At 40.8% G+C, this 19,524-nt stretch overlaps 1 protein-coding gene across 1 annotated transcript in view; it reads right to left on the reverse strand.

Moving 5' to 3' along the window:
* LOC135202389 (uncharacterized) overlaps positions 1-19,524 on the reverse strand; it is a 73,772-nt gene that overhangs the window by 30,432 nt on the left and 23,816 nt on the right. The window contains exons 3-4 of the mRNA XM_064231768.1: positions 3,080-3,231; positions 1,331-1,549 (exon numbers count right to left, since the gene is read on the reverse strand). Of these exons, the coding sequence (XP_064087838.1) occupies positions 1,331-1,549; positions 3,080-3,231 (371 nt within the window). The remainder of the gene's footprint in view (positions 1-1,330; positions 1,550-3,079; positions 3,232-19,524) is intronic.

A 19,524-nucleotide genomic window follows, 5' to 3' on the forward strand; every position in this document is an offset into this window, starting at 1 on the left:
TTACCTAAAACTTACAATTAGCGTAACTATCTAAAGCCCGGGACGCAGTTTTACCATACAAAAACACCACAGGCGGATGGACAGATGAAAAAAAAACAGAGTATAGTGAATACCACCATTAACTGAAACTAGGGGATTTATGATACTTATGGCACCAAGTTTCATTTAATGGCACCTCTGTTAGGGATACTGTTATGGCACCATAACTCTATTATCGGCACTCATGGCGCCGATAACCAAAACTTGGCCCATTCAGCGCCATAAATCACTGAGTTTATGACGCTTGTCGGATCGCCATTAACCGAGTCCGCCGATAACTGGGGACTGCTCATATTTTATTTGTAATTCATGTAAAAATTCCATATTAAGGGTATCATAAGTGAGCACAACGATGGATAGGACATGATTTGTAACATGTGAAAAACAAGTTACTGTACACTCACTCACACCTTTTGTACTCCAGTCATAACCAAGGAAAGAATGAAAGCATAAGACATGTAATAAGAATAATTATGACAAGAAAAACACTTCAAAAATTACAAATGAATTAAAAATCAAATCGCTTCTCTTACCAGCATGAAGAATAATTCAAATTACTAAGAAAGAGATTCCCTTGACAAAGAAACAGAATTTTGCTCACACAGCACAAATTCTGGTTAAAAGGGATTTTGACGTAGGAAAAATCTATTTCTGGGCTCAGCCGTGTCGCTCCGTGAAATACGTTCCTTTAGCGCTATTTCTAAGGTAAAATATTACAAAAATACCAAAGAACTGCTAAATTGGACATGCCAGAATATTCTGACTCGCTCTCCCTTTCTAAAAGGGTGTCGGTATGAATCTGGGGCGAGTGAAAAACACTACCACAGCAGCCTCTCCAATTAGCCTTTTCCACATCAAAACCCTTTAGAAAAGGGGAGCCGTGCTACGGCTCACTCCCTGCTATCGCGAAGGTAGCGTCAGGGCTGACATTCCTTTGATAGCCATTCCGAGAGCTCACGTAATTTTTGCGCTCTGTTTTTCTCAGCCTTTTTGGCTTGTGTTTGTTAGCTATGGATCATCAATCTGCCTCCCCATCCAAGTTAAGTACTGGTTTTTTGTTCGACACTATTTAGGGAGTGATTTTGACCCTTGTGGTTCTTTTATTTAGGGTTTTGTCTGGCGTCACCTTCGCTGACGAGGCTGGGCGCCGCCATTACGCGTTCCCCTTTTGTAGACCAAAGTCAAAACTAAATATGTTAAGTTTTTAATCTAATATAAATCCACATATCTTCTTCACAGATTTAGCAATGATACCAATATCTCACAAAAATTAAACAACTAATATACGTACCTCAACTTTTCCAAATCTTCCTTCTTGTAAGGCTCTTCTGCGAATTGCTGCCAGACCTGTTTCATTAACTTCATTTAACAAATCTCCAGATGTAATCTGAGGAACTGGAGCAGCTGGTGCTTTTCCTATAAACCGAAGATAATCCTTATTACTCAGACAGTTTCCTAGTGCATTTCCAAAACTCTTCAAAGCTCGCTTCAAACCATCTGTTACAGCCTCCTGAAATGTAAATACATATTTTGTACAAAGTTTTAAACTTCAATCTCTCCTCAAATAGCTCCTTATTGTTAAAAAAAATCTGTCTCATTACATTTTGCTGCCAAAAATACATAAAGAAAGTCAACATTTCAGACCAGTTCACAAACTAGTTGCACTAAATACAAAATATAAAATTAGCTTAGTTTCCCAATTGACAAATGTCCATAATTTTACAATAACACTTTCTACTGATCTTACATATTCTAGGGTCAAACTAACGAAGATGAAAGCATATATAGTATAGGTAATTACTGTATTAAACATACTTTACAAACTATCCATACAAAATAAAACTAACACCAGATGAATACCATATTTAAATGGTGAAAAAGTTGAGATGAAACTAGTAAGTAGACTGGACCACTAAGTCAAATGAAATAACCATGAAATAGGCCAAAAGAACTTGTTTCTGAATGGAATGTGATGACTGGAGCAAGATGAAGCGTAAGAAGTCGCCTAGTTGGGAAGAAACCACAGAATGTATTGTACCCAAGGAATGAAGGGACAATATAGAGAACCTTGAGTACTACCAGTACATGGTGTGCAACATATGGCAGACTGCAAGCAGTGCTTTTCTACTAGGACCTATGGGTTGTGGACTGAACATGATTTGATTAAAATATTAACTTCACGCCAGATGGTCTATGGACTGTAATCGCTTTAAAGGATGGGAAGAAAAGCTATCAAAGTTGGCTCCCTGGCCTAAAACTCAAATATGACTTTTGAGTACATATTCAGAAATGGGGATAGACTGGAAAAACTTTAATAATTTATAAACAAAATGGAAGAATTGAGCAGGTGAGATGAAAACCTTCCCTAAGTGGAGATAGTATTAGCTATCATTCAACTGCAGCTTAGTTCTTACTGGATATTTATGAATAGGTAAGACAAAAATGAAGGGACAAATATATCTGTGGATGCAGGACAACACAGGTAAAGGCTGTGATGAACGGTGTTACAAGGCTTGTTTTTATTTACTTTGAGAAAAACTTGGCAAGTATTATGAACTATGCAACAAATACAAAACATAAAATCAGGCTACAAATGCCATATCACTACTGCATATGCAACTAAATTCTACTGATGAGTCGCAAAGGATGATTATTGCTGAAGCATCCAATGTTCAGATCTAGCAGTGACAGGTTGCTGAAGTTGATGAAATCCCTTGGTTTTTTTTTACAGTGCAACCAGTTTCAGCTAAATGGACTGCATGGTTTGAGAGACATTAAAATGTATTTAAAGTACTACTAACAATGAGAAGCTACTGCACTAAATCTTGAGAGATTTCAAGTCATGACTCCAAATGAGGATTATAGATGAAAAATAAGTAATTGATTCATATGCCAATGCAATTCTCAAATGCGTTGGGTACTAAAACCATGACCTCCAAAAGAACCTTCACCTTACCAAGCCTTGGAATAGAAAGCACAAAAATAAAGACAAAGAAATTATCCACAAGGTGCTAAAAAATTCTTACTAAACTTTTCTTACCTTTCTTGCTTTCTCAATGGACAAGGCCTTACTCTTCATGCCTTCTGAAACACCATAACCAATGTCTTCATGGTAAACTCCATCTTTTAACTGAACACGTACCCTAGCGCTGATTCCCACATAATAACGACTGTTATAGTGGTCCACAAAATCTGCAACATATCAGTTAATATCTCAGACATTATCATTATTGAAAACTTATTAACAAGGCAACCAAGTTACATTCTAGATTCCCATACGGTTCTCCTCAAGGATTTGTTCTTAATTCTCAAGTAAAAGATGAAATTTTGAGCTTTTCTGTAGACAAGACCAAACGGAATGGATTAAAGTAATAGGCAGAAAGCTATGCAGCTTTTATCCTTTTTTCCTTTTTCATCACTTTGTAGAGAAGAATTGACAACATGAAAATCCTGAATCATGTTCTTTAGTTATATCAGTTTTTAAGAGTACATAAATTGTATTTTTCCTAACTACAGTCGACCACCCTATTCGCGTTCTCTAGATTTGCCGATTTCTCTTTGGACCATATCTACCCATTATTAGTGGTATTTTTTATTCAGAAATATTCACAGATTACTAGATTTTCATATAATTTTCGTGACTAAATACACTTCTTGTAATAAAACTACATGTATCATAATATTCAGTTACAAGCAATTTTAGTTATAAGCATTTTTAGAGGGGCTATAAGTATGTATTCAAGGATTTTAGCTATTCGAGGGGGGTGGGTGGGGTCTGGGATGCATCCCCTGTGAATACGGAGGGTTTACTGTATACAAACCTAAGGTCCATTACAACAGGAATTGCTTACAGCAAAACTGGAACATGGCCATTAAAACTCTTGAACAAGGCAGTTAGGAAGTAACTACCATCTGATAGTCGGGGAGACCTGCCTGCCTGGAAGTAAACATTCCACTTTGCTTTCAGCCCAGGTTTCAGATTGAGGGGTGGCATGAGGGGGGCATTAGCATAAAGGACCTCAGGTTTGTATAGTTAAGAAAAATACAATTTACTCTTAAAAACTGTGATTTGTTCCTAAACATCATACAAACCCTCAGTCCTTTATGATATGAAGACTCACTGTTAGGAGGGTAAAAATTTAAGTGAGTCTTTTGAACTGACTGGAGTTAGGCACATTCTAGGCTACTCCAGGTCAAAAGAGCGAGGAGTGCCCTGCCTTTGACAACTGATCGGAGTACATGAACTGCAGGATCAATTCAGACTTCTGGGTCTTTTCTAATGAGTGAGGAATCATAACTCATATGAAAAAGTCTGGGAAGAAAATTAAGTCAGAGGTATTGAGGCAAAGATCTGAGAAGGGTTTGACTTATTACCTGAGTTTCCTTACTCCCCTTGCTGGAGGAAGGAGCAGGATTGCTTCTATGAATCCAACACGAAAAATAGAAAGGAACCTTCATGTGTAGACTTACCGCATGACACCAGTCCAGCAAGTGTAGGTTCAAGTCCTATTCTCAGCCCAAATGAAAAGAAGAAAGAGGAAGGAGGAGGAAGATGCCAGTCACTCTCAAATCCTTCTCACCTCTAGAACTGCACACCTCAGGAGAGAGGCAACCTGTCCGGGTAAGAAAACACAACTTGCTGAGAGGCCACCACAGGCACCTCAACATACCTAACATAGGTGCCATTAAGTATTAACCGGTTATCAGCGCCATAATAAATCACCAAGTTCCGGTTAATGGCAGTTTTTGCTTATCAGCACCCCACTGAGAACAGAACACCCCCGATAACTGGGGACTGCCTGTATAGCACAGAAGTGGAGGGAAACATAGAAAAAAGTAGATTATGCCCACTCTGTGAAGACAGCTTGATAGTAGGTGAAACTGTCTGTGTTAGGAAATGCATTTCGACACGTGTTGAAGGTAGTAAGATGAGAGGAGATAATAAATGGCAGAAGTGGACTAGTTTATCAGAAGAAGTGCATCTTAAGTGTAGAAAAGACTATACTAGAGAAGACAGTATTACAGCTGCAACAAGAAAGGACACAAATAACCCATTGAAAAAAGTTGCCTATTGGGCAGAAACTAAGGTCCAAGCAAACTAAATTTGATTTTAAGAGAAACTGTGTATTTTGCTTTGGAGTTTGTTGTGCTGAAACAAGAGAAAAAAAAACCTTTCAGTAGATGCCAAAAAATTCATGAAGTGATGACTTTATAGTTCAGAAAAAATGTGTTGGATAAAGCTAACGAGCAAAAAGATGAAAGGGGCAAAAAAGTAAAAGTTGTGGTAGATGGTATTCAGTGTTGGTCGCAGACGAAGCTAGATACCATGAATCATGTTGCAGTAAATTTTTTTCTTTGAAGAACCAGCAGTTAAATCCATCAGGCAAGTGTAGAGACCTAAGGATGAAGATTATAGTAACTGCCTTTGAGAAAGTTTGTTCCTGCTTGGAAGATAGTGAAGACTGTCAGTTTACTTTCAAGGAATTGAGGATGTGATGCATCTGAACCAATCCTGCCATTTAAGTACAAAATATCTGACATAGAAATTAGAAGAGAAGTATGGAGGAGATATAATAACCACCCTCCATAAAGAAACACATATCGTATGTTTTCACAATTCAGGACACGAAATACTAAGTATCGAAATACTAAGTAATTCGTGGTATAACGGAAAGGTTGTATGATGAGAAGAGCGACTGAGGATTTTTAGAATTGCAGCAGCTATTATTAAAGAGGATTTCAAGTCAAAGATGTAAGACTCCTGCAACTATCCAGCTCCTGAAGGACTCTTTAATGATGTAAAAAGCAATATGCCTGAATCTCTTCATGTGTTACTACATGACTTAATTGAAAAAGGAGGAGAAGGGGAGATAGACAACAAACACAGGTTATGCTCTACAAAATTACTCATTCAGTTCTAAAAGCAGTGCGACTGAGGACTTTCATCTCTCCTATTCTACTTGGAGTTGCTGTTTATGTACATAGGAAATTTGAATCTAGACTCCTGAAGTAGTAGTATAGAAGTTGGTTTGTGTGAATTAATATTTGATTCTTTCTATATATTATTTTGTTGTTGTTGTTAAGTTGATTAGGTTAGGCAATTTTTAAACTTGTTTTAGGATTTGTTTTTTCATTGTTTTTATTTTTTGTTGTGCTTGTGGGTGAGGGATTGGTGTATTCATGTTGTTTTTTTTTTTTTGCAGTGCTCGTATTGATGTACTAGTGAAGAGTACCGTTCCATTTCACATAGTCTGAAGTAAGACAGGAATGAGTGAGAACTGAGGCTCCCCTTCACCTGCACTCCACAGCAGTAGCTGAGAGAGACAGTTTTGCCAGTTGGTTGTGGTTCCTCAGTGGCTCTGAGGGAGGTCAACAATTACAGGCTACGCACCTAGGAGCAGCTGGAAATAATGATTCAGGAATTGGAAAAAAACAACCAGAGGCTCTCTGCCAAAGGAGCTGCTGACACAAGGAATATCAAAAGTCCAAGCAGTATCATCGTAATATTAGGATTAAGGAATTACATTTATATTTCTAAGTGGTCTGGTAATATCATTAAGTTAGGCTTAGTTAGAGGATGATAAGATTAAGTTGTGAACTTTAAAACTAAGGAATAAATTAACCCTTAAACGCCGACTGGACGTATTTTACGTCAACATTTTTTGTCTCTCGGGTGCCGACTGGACGTATTTTACGTCGACATACAAAAGTTTTTTTAAAAATTCGCGGAAAAATACTTTTAGGCCTACCAGCCGAAAACTCTTGAATCACGCGCCTTGGGGGATGCTGGGAGTTCACGGATCAAGGTGTTGTTTTGTTTACAATCGTTACGCAGGCGCGCAAGCGCGAATTTCTTTCTTGCCGCACTAAAAAGTATCTGTGACACATCTCAGAAATTATTTCGTCACTTTGACATAATTTTTTTACCATTTTAAATTAGCCGTTACATGGAGTATTATATATGAAAATGTGCGCATTTTTATGTAGAATACAACAACAAAATACTCATGATTGTAGCTTTTATCAGTTTTGAGATATTTTCATATAAATAACGATAAGTGCCAAAATTTCAACCTTCGGTCAACTTTGACTACCGAAATGGTCGAAAAACGCAATTGTAAGCTAAAACTCTTATATTTTAGTAATATTCAATCATTTAACTTAATTTTGCAACTAATTGGAAGTCTCTAGCACAATATTTCGATTTATGGTGAATTTATGAAAAAAATAACATTTTCTTTACGTCCGCGCGGTAACTCATCCGCAAAAATCATACGTGCGATTGTGGTAATGTTTGCACCATTTTAAATTAGCCGTTACATAACGTTTTATATATGAAAATGTGCGCAATTCCATGTATAATACAACAATAAATAGTTGAAGGTTGTAGCTTTTCTCATTTTCGAAATATTTGCATATAAATCACGATAAATAGAAAAAAACCACGTTCGGTCAAATTTGACTCTACCGAAATGGTCGAAAAACGCAATTGTAAGATAAAACTCTTACAGTCTAGTAATATTCAGTCATTTATCTTCATCGTGAAACAAATTCGAAGTCTCTAGCACAATATTTAAATTTATGGTGAATTAAAAAAAAAATTTCCTTCCCTCCGTGCGCGGATTCTCCGCCACAAATCTCCGAAATGCGTAAGTCCCATTCTCGGAATATTTGCTCCGTTTCATATTAGGCATTTCATAGAGTTTTATATATGAAAATGTGCGCAATTTCATGTAGAATAAAACAAAAAATATTTGAAAGTTGTAGCTTTTCTTATTTCCGAAATAATTGCATATAAAAAAATATATAAAAAAAAATTCGACATTCGGTCAACTTTAACTCGTCAGATATGGTCGAAAACTGCATTTGTAAGCTAATATTCTTACAGTATAGTAATATTCAATCATTTGTCTTCATTTTGAAACATATTGGAAGTCTCTAGGACAATATTTAGATTTATGGTGAATTTTTGAAAAAAATATGTGTTTACGTCCGCACGTTACGAATTCATGCATTATTTTGTGATAATATTTTCTCTGTGTTGCTTTTATCGTTTTACAATTTGTTATATACCAAAATGATTGAAATTTAGTGTACATTACAACGAAAAATGATATTGTCATGTTACAATAAAGTTTTATACATACTTACCCGACAGATATATACTTAGCTATAGACTCCGTCGTCTCCGACAGAATTTCAAATTTCGCGGCACACGCTACCGGTAGGTCAGGTGATCTACCGCCCTGCCCTGGGTGGCAGGACTAGGAACCATTCCCGTTTTCTAATCAGAATTCTTCTCTTCCACCTGTCTCCTGCGGGGAGGCTGGGTGGGCCATTAATCGTATATATCTGTCAGGTAAGTATGTATAAAATTTTATTGTAACATGACAATATCATTTTTATACATTCAACTTCCCTGCCAGATATATACTTAGCTGATTAGCACCCATTGGTGGTGGGTAAGAGACAGCTAACTACTGAAATAGACAGGTAAACAACATATGTTGTAGGTATTAATAAACCTTGGTTCCTACCTTATTAGGCTGAAGACTTCGCGGCTACTGCCTTGGAGTCTGCTTAGCCTCAAGAGCCTCAGCGAGATATTGATCTATGGCTAAGAGTTCTTGTGGGTCTGCCAATGGGGTCTTATCCACTTACTCGGCAGAGCCTAAAGGCCTTTGTCATTGGGTGCTATTCCACTAACATGACAATACACCTTGTTCAAGGAGCACAACACCGATCCCGATCACCTGATCCTAACATCCATGTTAGTTCTAAGATTGCAAGGAGTTATCCCCGAACTCCTTACAAACAACCAAAAACTCGAAACATAATTACACGTTCATTTATACAAAATATACAAAAAAAAATTTTGTACTCCCCCACTAGCCATACATACCCTTGATCCCCTACCAGCAATAACACTATGCGCCCGTGCGACATCCGTGAGCTTGCTAATAGAAAACCAAGCACATATCTGACAAGAGGGTTTATGTACGATAAAATCAAAATATTTTAAGGATCAGTCTTTGCTCCAAGACCCAGCACTGTATCTGCTGATACAAATGGACCTAGAGAGAAGCACTTCTCATAAGTCACTCTCACATCCTTCAGGTAATGAGATGCAAACACTGAATTGCACCTCCAATAAGTAGTCTCAATGATGTTTTTAAGAGACATATTCTTTTGGAACGCCAAGGACGTTGCTACTGCTCTCACCTCATGGGTCTTAACCTTTAGAAGACCGAAGGATTCCTCCGAGCAGTTCTTGTGTGCGTCCGTAATTACGCTTCTCACAAAGAAGGCCAAGGCGTTTTTGGACATGAGTCTTTTGGGTTTCTTCACAGCACACCAAAGACCTTGTTGACAAGCTCCCATCTGTCTCTTCCTCTCTAAATAAAATTTAAGAGCTCTCACTGGACAGAGAGACCTCTCTGTCTCTCTGCCTACGAGGTTAGATAGACCTTTTACTTCAAAGCTTCTGGGCCAAGGTTTTGACGGGTTTTCGTTCTTCGCCAGAAACATTGTCTGGAACGAGCAGATAGCAGCATCTCCTTTGAACCCCACTGTGGAATCCAGAGCGTGCAATTCGCTCGTCCTCTTGGCTGTAGCGAGAGACAACAGGAATAAGCATTTCCTAGTGACGTCGCGGAAGGAAGCCAGATGTAAAGGCTCGAATTTATCCGAGGAAAGGAATTTCAGGACCACGTCCAGATTCCAACTAGGTGTTCTAGGAGTTGCTGCTTTTGAAGTTTCAAAGGATCTAATTAAATCGTGTAGATCTTTATCTGCAATTTCTAGCCCTCGATTTCTGAATATACTGAAGACAGCATGCTTCTGTATCCCTTTATTGTTGATACAGATAGGTGTGATTCCTCTCTCAGAAAGAGGAGGAAATTGGCAATATTAACTATAGAGGTACTGGAGGAGGACAGCTTCTGACTCTTACACCACCTCCTAAAGACTTCCCACTTCGATTGGTATACTCTTCTCGTTGAAGCTCTGCGGGCTCGAGCGATAGAGCCCGCAGCCTTGCGAGAAAAGCCCCTCGCTCTGACAAGTCTTTCGATAGTCGAAAGGCAGTCAGAGCGAGACCTGGGAGGTTGTGATGAAACCTCTCGAAGTGGGGTTGTCTGAGTAGATCTGGTCTGTTTGGAAGAGATCTGGGGAAGTCCACTATCCACTCCAGTACCTCCGTGAACCATTCTTGGGCTGGCCAAAATGGGGCTATTAGTGTCAACTTCGTGCTCTTTGAAGCTACGAACTTCCTGAGCACTTCCCCCAGGATCTTGAACGGGGGAAAGGCGTAGGCATCCACACCCGACCAATCCAGGAGAAACGCGTCTATTGCGAAGGCTCTCGGATCTTCTACTAGAGAGCAAAAGATCTCTACTCTTTTGGAGAGGAACGTTGCAAACAGGTCTATGTGAGGTCTCCCCCACAGGGACCAAAGGCTTCGACACACGTCCTCGTGTAGAGTCCATTCTGTGGGAAGGACCTGATTCCTCCTGCTCAGTCTGTCCGCTCTCACATTCTTTATCCCTTGCACAAATCTTGTGAGGAGAGTTATGCCTCTTTCTTCTGTCCAGGTTAACAGTTGTTTTGTTAACTGAAAGAGGGAGAAAGAGTGCGTGCCTCCTTGCTTGCGTATGTAAGCCAGAGCCGTGGTGTTGTCCGAGTTTATCTGTATCACCCCGCCTCTGACTATTTCTTCGAAGAACTTTAAGGCTAGGTGTATGGCCACTAGTTCCTTGCAATTGATGTGCCAGGACACCTGTGCCTTTGCCAGGTGCCTGACACCTCCCTTGCTCCTAGCGTCGCTCCCCATCCCGACTCCGACCGAAGCGTCGGAATATAACACTTGGTCTGGGTTCTGCAGGGCAAGCGATACGACCTTCGTTCTTTTGAAGAGGAAGGATCCACCACTTCAAGTGATCTTTTATCTCTTGTGGAAGCGGGAAGATGTCCGAGAGTTGTCCCGTCTTCCAACTCCACACCCCTTTCAGGAAAAACTGAAGAGGGCGAAGGTGAAGCCTCCCCAGAGAGAAGAACTTTTCTAGTGAGGACAGGGTCCCTAAAAGGCTCAGATAATCCCTCGCTGAACTGCTCTTTCTCTCTAAGAAGCTCGAGATTTTCGACAAACCTCGAGTGATTCTTTCTCGCGAAGGAAATACTCGAAAACCCCGAGAATCCATCTGAATCCCCAGATAGACCAAGCTCTGGCTGGGGATCAGCTGCGACTTCTCGAGGTTCACGAGTAATCCCAGCGATCCTATCATGTTTCTTGTTACTGATAAGTCCTCCAAGCACTGAATCTCCGACTTGGCCCTGATCAGCCAGTCGTCTAAGTAGAGGGAGATGTTTATTCCCTCTAGGTGAAGCCATCTTGCTACATTCGCCATCAGGTTGGTGAATACCTGCGGAGCTGTAGACAGACCGAAGCACAGAGCCCTGAATTGAAAAATCTTGTCTCCTACTACAAACCGAAGATATTTCTTTGACAAATGGTGAATGGGAACGTGGAAATACGCATCTTGCAAGTCCAGAGAGACCATCCAATCTCCTGGACGAAGAGCCGACATTACTGAGGCGGACGTTTCCATACGGAACTTCTTTTTCTGAACAAAGCGATTCAGAGCGCTTACGTCCAGTACTGGTCTCCACCCCCCCCGATGCCTTTGGTACTAGAAAAAGGCGATTGTAAAATCCCGGGGAGTGTGGATCCTGCACAAGTTCGATGGCCTCCTTTACCCACATTTGTTCCACCATTTGAAGGAGAGTCTTTCTCATTACAGGGTCTCTGTACCTCGCTGACAGTTCCCGAGGCGTAGATGTTAGGGGAGGACTGTCCTCGAAGGGGATTACGTATCCTTTCTTTAGGACCGAGACTGACCAAGGGTCGGCTCCCCTTTTTGCCCATACTCCTGCAAAGTTCAGGAGTCTGGCGCCCACTGGTGCTTGAAGGAGCAACAAGTCATTTAGTTTTCTTGAAAGGTCTGAAGGAAGACCTTCCTCTCTTGTCAGAGCTCTTCTTTCTGGCAGGGGGACGCGCCGCTGCACCTCCACGAAAGGGCTGCTGAGGAGGACGAGAGTCTTTCTTAACCGTCGACACTACAGGGCGTCCTTTCTTGGACGTTTGTACCAGTAGGTCTTGTGTCGCCTTCTCAGTTAGCGAGCGAGATATATCCTTCACCAACTGAGAAGGAAACAGATGATCCGACAGAGGGGCGAACAATAAAGCAGTCCTCTGGCTCGGAGAAACCCCTTTTGATAATAGGGATCCATATACAGGCGGTCCCCGGGTTACGACGGTTCCGGCTTACGACGTTCCGAGGTTACGACGCTTTTTCTTAAATATTCAATGGAAAAATCCGTCCTGGGTTACGACGCTTGTTCCAAGGTTACGACGCTGACGCTTCCGACGCTCCGAGTTAACGACGCTTTTAAAAAACTCATACTATGATAAAAATCCTTTATAGTTTAGCACAGTATATTAATAAAAATAAGTTTCTGGTTAGATTACAATAAAAATTTTGAGGTTATGATGATTTTCGACACTTTTTATGACATATTTTTCTATGTTTTTTAGTGACGCCTCATATGCGGAACTAGTTTCCGAGCGAATGAATACATACTAGCTTGCGGTGCGCAAAGTTTACATATAACAGTCCAAAAGCACAAATAATGAAAAAAATCATTGCTTGTTTCTAGTAATAATAACAAAACGAAGTTCTGGTTAGACTACAATCAATAATAACAAACGAAGTTTCTGGTTAGATTACAATGAGAGAGAGAGAGAGAGAGAGAGAGAGAGAGAGAGAGAGAGAGAGAGAGAGAGAGAGAGAGGTGTCTTCCGACACTCCGAGTTAAGGACAGAGAAGTGTTAGTTTCGTTAAACGGCCTCTGACTCATGCCAGTAAATGTTTTGTTGATACTAATATAATATAAGCCTATTTAAAGATACGTTTACTTTAATTAGTCTATATGATACGTAAATAGTAATCAACTGTTCTTGTAGCCCTCAAGATTTGGCAAAATCGAAGTATCCAAAGAGAGACATTATCCAGTACACTGGAACCTTGACATACGAATTTAATTTGTTCCGTTACCATCGTCGTATATCAAAACAGTTGTATCTCAAAGCATTTTTTCCCATTTAAAATAATGTAATATGTATTAATCCGTTCTAGCGGTATGAAACCACACCTAAACACAGCTAAATTACATATAATATACACAATTTATACACAAAATAAACGAGTAATAACACACATAATGATAAAATAACATAGCAATGTGATAAATGATAATAAATGTTAATAAAATCAATCAAAAAAAAAACGAAAGGAATTTTACTTACCACAACGAAAGATGACGTGAGGCCTGCAGGGGGAGGAGGTAGGGAAGGGTGGCAGGGAACGATTTGTTCTCTTTTTATTTACGTATGTACACTAATAACTACGTAATAAACACAAATGAAATAACATTGCTAAACTAATTTTTATTTTTTTATTTTAATCAGTTTGTAGTTTAGAAATAATGGTGATGCCTTTGGAAGGTTTTATGCTTTGCTATAATTTCATGTTTTGCTTCCATCGAAATCATTTTCTTGGGTTTTTTCTTATCACCTGCTTTGTCTTTAGCTTTGAGACCCATGGTTAATAATAAAATAGACAAAATAACACGACAAATAGGCGCAAATACAACGAACTAAACAACGACGTGTTAACATGCAGCACCAACAAACAAACAGACTGAACGCCATTTATCAGTCGCCTATACAACTAACACTCATCGCAAAATCGTATCTCAAATATTTCGTTGTATATCAAAGCTTATATTTTCGCAAATTTTCTGTTGTATCTCAAAACATTCGTATATTAGGGCAATCGTATGTCAAAGTTCCAGTGTAATTTGATCAGAGAGAGAGAGAAGAGAGAGAGAGAGAGAGAAGAGAGAGAGACGCCTTGGCAACAATGGTCACCGTCTTGGGGATTGACGTAACATTTATTTTCTGAACAGATAGGACAGAGAAGTGTTCGTTTCATTAAACGGCCTCTGACTCATAGCAGGAAATGTTTTGTTGATACTAATATATAAGCCTATTTAAAGATACGTTTACTTTAATTAGTCTATATGATACGTAAATAGTAATCAGCTGTTCTTGTAGCCCTCAAGATTTGGCAAAATCACTCCAGGTTGTACATAAAACTTCAAGAATGTAGTGTCACCAGAGGATTACAATAGTTTTTACCTTCAAGAACCAGCATTCTTTTATGAAAATAACTCCAGGTTGTACATAAAACTACAGGAAACAACATGTAGTGTAACCAAAGGATTACAAGTAAGGTTTTTATAACTTTTTATTAGTTTAAGACATATTTCCAAGCGTCGTTCCGGCTTACGACGATTTTCGGCTTACGACGCGTCTCAAGAACGGAACCCCCGTCGTAACCCGGGGACTGCCTGTACTGATCTCTTTTTCAGAAGACCAGCACCAAAAAGGGAAGCCACTTCTCCCGAACCGTCCTGTACTGCCTTGTCCATGCAAGACAGGACGCTATGGAGAATCTCTGGGTTTTTAAGAAACTCCGGATCTTTAGATTTGTTGGCCAGAACTCCGAGTGACCAATCCAGAAAATTGAACACCTCTAAAGTGACAAAAAGTCCCTTTAGAAAGTGGTTCAACTCCGAAATGCTCCACGTCGATCTGACCGATCCTAAAGAGTGACGTCTAGAGGCCTCCACTAAATTGGAAAAGTCCGCATCTGCCGAGGCAGGAAGAGAAAGACCCATAGTCTCTCCTGTCCCATACCAAATACCTCCCTTTCCATGGAGTTTGGAAGGAGGCGTGCAGAATACAGTCTTTCCCAACTCTTTCTTCTTGTCCATCCAAGAATCTAAAGAATGGAGGGCCTTCTTCATAGAAATTGCAGGCTTCATTTTCAGAAAGCCCGAAGATTTTGCCGTAGCCGAGCTCGAAAAGCGAGAACGAGGAGAAGGAGGAGCCGCCGGACTAAGAGAGTCTCCAAACTCTTGTAGTAACAATGAGGCTAAGACCTTATAATTCGAGAGTCCCTCATTTGCAGGAGGTTCGTCATCAGACAACTCGTCCAAACCTCGATCAGACAAAGGAGAAAGTTCTCGTTTGGAGGGAGAGTCCTTCCAAGACCGGTCCAAAGACCTCCTACGATCTGAAGGAGAGGAGCTTTCTATTTGGAGAAGAGTCATAAATTCCAGGAATGAGTCTCCGACTCCTGCCTCCTGGCTCTTGACTCTTGCCTCTTGACTCTTGCCTCCTGACTCCTGGCTCCTGACTCCTGCCTCCTGACTCCTGGCTCCTGCCTCCTGACTCCGGACTCCTGCCTCCTGACTCCTGCCTCCTGACTCCTGCCTCTTGACTCCTGACTCCTGCCTCTTGCCTCCTGGCTCTTGCCTCCTGGCTCCTGCCTCTTGCCTGGATGACTCCACACTCCTGGCTCTTTGGCTCCCTGCCTCCTGGGTGACTCTTCACTCCTGGCTCTTGGCTCCTGCCTCCTGGGTGACTCCTCACTCCTGGCCGTGCCAGACGCCTGATCGGTTCATCCACATTCGTACAGGAAGCCTCACCTCGAGTAGGAGCATCGATCCTGGAGGCAGATACCTCAATACGTCTGGAGGATCTTTTGATAGGAAGGGAAGAGTCTTTCCTTCTAGGAGGCTCCTTTGACAGGACTCCTACAAAAGACGAAATCTGCTCTTGCATAGCCATCATGAACCTCTTCGTAACCTCCTCTTTATCCTCTTCGGGAGGGGGGAAAGGGAGGAAGGGAGGAGGGTCCAGGAGGCCCCATCCAGCCCTACCCCTGACTCCTTCTAACTCTGGTTGACAGAATGGGCTCTTCTTGCCTTCTTAACTCCCGAAGGAGACTCCTCAGGGAAGTTTTCCGGGCTCGAGTCAATCGTCGGAGCCTTCCAACTCCTCTTGAGTGGTCGAGAGCGATCTGAATCCCTCCAATCACGTCTCGGAGATGAAGATCCCGACGAAGAAAAACACTCACGCAGGACGCTTTTTGCAATAGCGATCCTTGGCAGTGCTGGGGTTGTCACAGAAACCGCCGAAGGGACACCTGATCGTGGGGATTCTCCACAACCTTCTTTCGGTTTTCGACATTCCTTCTCCTCTGGGCATGTGAGCTTGGAAGAGGTCTAGACCTAGGAGCGTTGCGGAGCCGACCAGATGCCCCCTCCACTACACTGGGGACACTCATATCACTGTCCACTGAAAAATCACTAGCCTTACCTTGCAGGGTAGCCATTTTGTTTTCCATCAACTTGAAGGCTGCTTTTAGATCCGCAAGTTCTTTCGCTGAATCTACATGTTCTGCAATAGGAGAAGGGGCTGCAATGGAAGGAGAAGTAGCAATACTTACCCTTGGGGAAGATCCCAAGCTAGGAATTAGTTCATTAGATCTCGAACTACTTAAACTTCTATAAGAAGCCTTCCTCACTCTTTCTCTCTCTAACTTTTTCAAATAATTAGTTAGATTCTTCCATTCATTCTCACTCAAATTCTCACATTCCTTGCAAGTATTAGTGAAGACATTCATAACTCCCTGCAACCCTTGCATACAGTGTGAGGGTCTACCAAAGCTTTCGGCAACCTCACCTTACAGCCTACATTCACACAACGTCTCACAACCATTCCAGTGTCAGACATTTTTAAAGAAAAATCCAAAATCAAGTCACAAAACATCCACAAAGCGTATGCCAATCAAACAATCCAGATACGTCACCAAAAGTCGGTCAAGAAGATCAATTGCCGGTGAAAAAAGAAAAACCAATCGAGAGGAACCAACAACAATGTTGATGGTCCGGGCGACAGAAGAATTCTGATTAGAAAACGGGAATGGTTCCTAGTCCTGCCACCCAGGGCAGGGCAGTAGATCACCTGACCTACCGGTAGCGTGTGCCGCGAAATTTGAAATTCTGTCGGAGACGACGGAGTCTATAGCTAAGTATATATCTGGCAGGGAAGTTGAATGTATAAAAAAAAGTAACTTGTTACCTTCAACCGTTTTGCGCACAGCGTGATTTGAATACAATTATATATGAAATTTCGTTTTTGCGCCATCATATATCGTATTATTTATATATGATAATGATAATTTGTTTCATTTCTGATGGTTGCATACTAAACTTCAGGCAATGACAAAAAAAGGAGCCAAAAATGAACTCTTAATCTTCAAAATTAAGCGCGCTATGATTTTTTGAAAAAAATATTTTTTCCGATTCCGCGCTCACTCTGAAACGTCTCCGGCACACGGGAGACATTTTTTTTTTTACCGCTTCGGCGTTTAAGGGTTAAGTAAAGGAAAATCTTAAATTCAATAATCCTTCAAATCAGTTCCCATTAGTACAGGTACTCCTCATTTAATGACGTACGTACTTGTTTTACAACTTGCGAGTCAAGACGACAACAACAGAAAAAACCATAAAATGAAAATAAAAACATTGCCAATGGTGGCCAAGAGAAAGGCTATTCAGTGCCAATAATCTAGCCTAGCCTAGGTCATTAAAACCTTGAAATCTATGGCTAAAACAATAAATAAGGGTACATATTTTTAAGTATTGATGACGACGGCTGCTTTTACCTTGGAAATTGATTTTGGTATTTCTAAGTATTGAGGACATGGCTGCTTTTACCTTGGAAATTGATTTTTCCTACAGTTTTAATGCTTTTGATGAAAAAGTAGTACAGTGGACCCCCCATATTCGCGTTCTCCAGATTCACGGACTCACACATTCGCGGATTTCTCTCGGGAACGTTTCCCTGCATTATTCGCGGAAAATTCGCGCATTCGCGGTATTTTTCTATGGTAAATATCCACAAATTCCTGGTTTTTTTTATGAATTTCATCATAAAATGCACTTTTTGTGATAAAACTATTAAAAAAAACCATGTATGAAAATTTCTAGTGGGGTTTTCTTGAGTTTTAACTAACAAAATAGGCTGTTTTTAGCATTTTTATAGGGGTTCCAAACATTCGCGGGTTCTAACTGTTCACGGGGGTCTGGTACGCATCCCCCGCGAATACGGGGGGACCACTGTAGTTATCTTATGGGGGCAACTATTATTTACATCCTATCTCTACCCAACAATGATGGGGGACTTTGGAAACTCAGAGTTTTGGGTGGGGGACAACACACGCCCACTAAGCGGCCATGTTTGTGTTCCAGTAGAGGCCAAGGGATACGCCGCCTTCAGGGAACCATATGTTCCATGGAAGGATGAGGCTGAGGGGAGGTGGGTCACTCGGGGTGGTGGGAGCACAAGGTGCGAGTTGGTATAAGGGGGTGGGGGTTGATTGTTAGGTAGAGAATTGGACAAACAGTCATACCCCTACATACGAAAGTCCCTACGTACGAAAAATCCAGGTTACGAAGGTAAAGACAAAGATTTTTTTGCTTCTGTGTTCGAAAATAATTCAGGTCGTGAAAGGGTGTACTGTAAAGTCTGAGATTTGCCCGGACCGCCGAGAACAATTTCAAAACTCGCCAACTCAGTATACTTGCCACCATCCTCCTGCTCTCCCATTGGCCCGGATGTAGTACCACCGTAAGATCCTGCTCTCCTATTGGTCAGCATCTATCCCATCATGCATCAACATAAGGGAGTTCCTTGACCATTTCGTTTCGGCAGCGATATCATACACACATGGAATTCGTTTGTTTACGTAGATTTCGTTTGTTAACGTAAATTCGTGTTAGTAATTTCACTTTTGTTATACATTAAGTTACTTTATCGTGTTGTGTGTGAACTTAATTACTTATGTTACTAGCCATGGGTCCCAAGAATGTTGCTGAAGTTCACGGAAAGAAGAGGATGCTTTCTATGGAGACGAAGATGGAGATAATCAAGAAGAACTTTCGGACATCGCCTCACTCGAAAGGTAAGGTTCCACATTTACTACATACGTACGGACATGTACGTACAGTATTTCTTGTACCCTGTACACTAATACAATTTATTTACAGGTACAGTAATGGTTAGGTCAGGTACTGAATGGTCCAAATTGTTGTATTTCATTGTTTATTGGTCAATTTAGCTTTACGTATTATAAAATTTAATGTGGTGTTTTTGTAGGACTTGGAACGAATTAGGCAATTTACATGTAAAACGTAGTTCTGGATACGAAAAAATCGAAGGCCATTTCAGAACAGATTAATTTCGTAACCTGAGGCACTACTGTAAATAACAGTATCACAAGACTATACTACTACATCACCAAAAACACTAAAACTGTAGGAAAAATCAATTTCCAAGGTAAAAGCAGCCATGTCCTCAATACAGGCAGTCCCCGGGTTATGACGGGGGTTCCGTTCTTAAGACGCATCGTAACCCGAAAATCGTCGTAAGTCGGAACGACGTTGGAAAAATGCCCTAAACTAATAAAAAGTTATAAAAACCTTACTTGTAATCCTTTGGTTACACTACATGTT

The sequence above is a fragment of the Macrobrachium nipponense genome, chromosome 30 (genome assembly GCF_015104395.2).
Source record: "Macrobrachium nipponense isolate FS-2020 chromosome 30, ASM1510439v2, whole genome shotgun sequence".
Taxonomy (NCBI): domain Eukaryota; kingdom Metazoa; phylum Arthropoda; class Malacostraca; order Decapoda; family Palaemonidae; genus Macrobrachium; species Macrobrachium nipponense.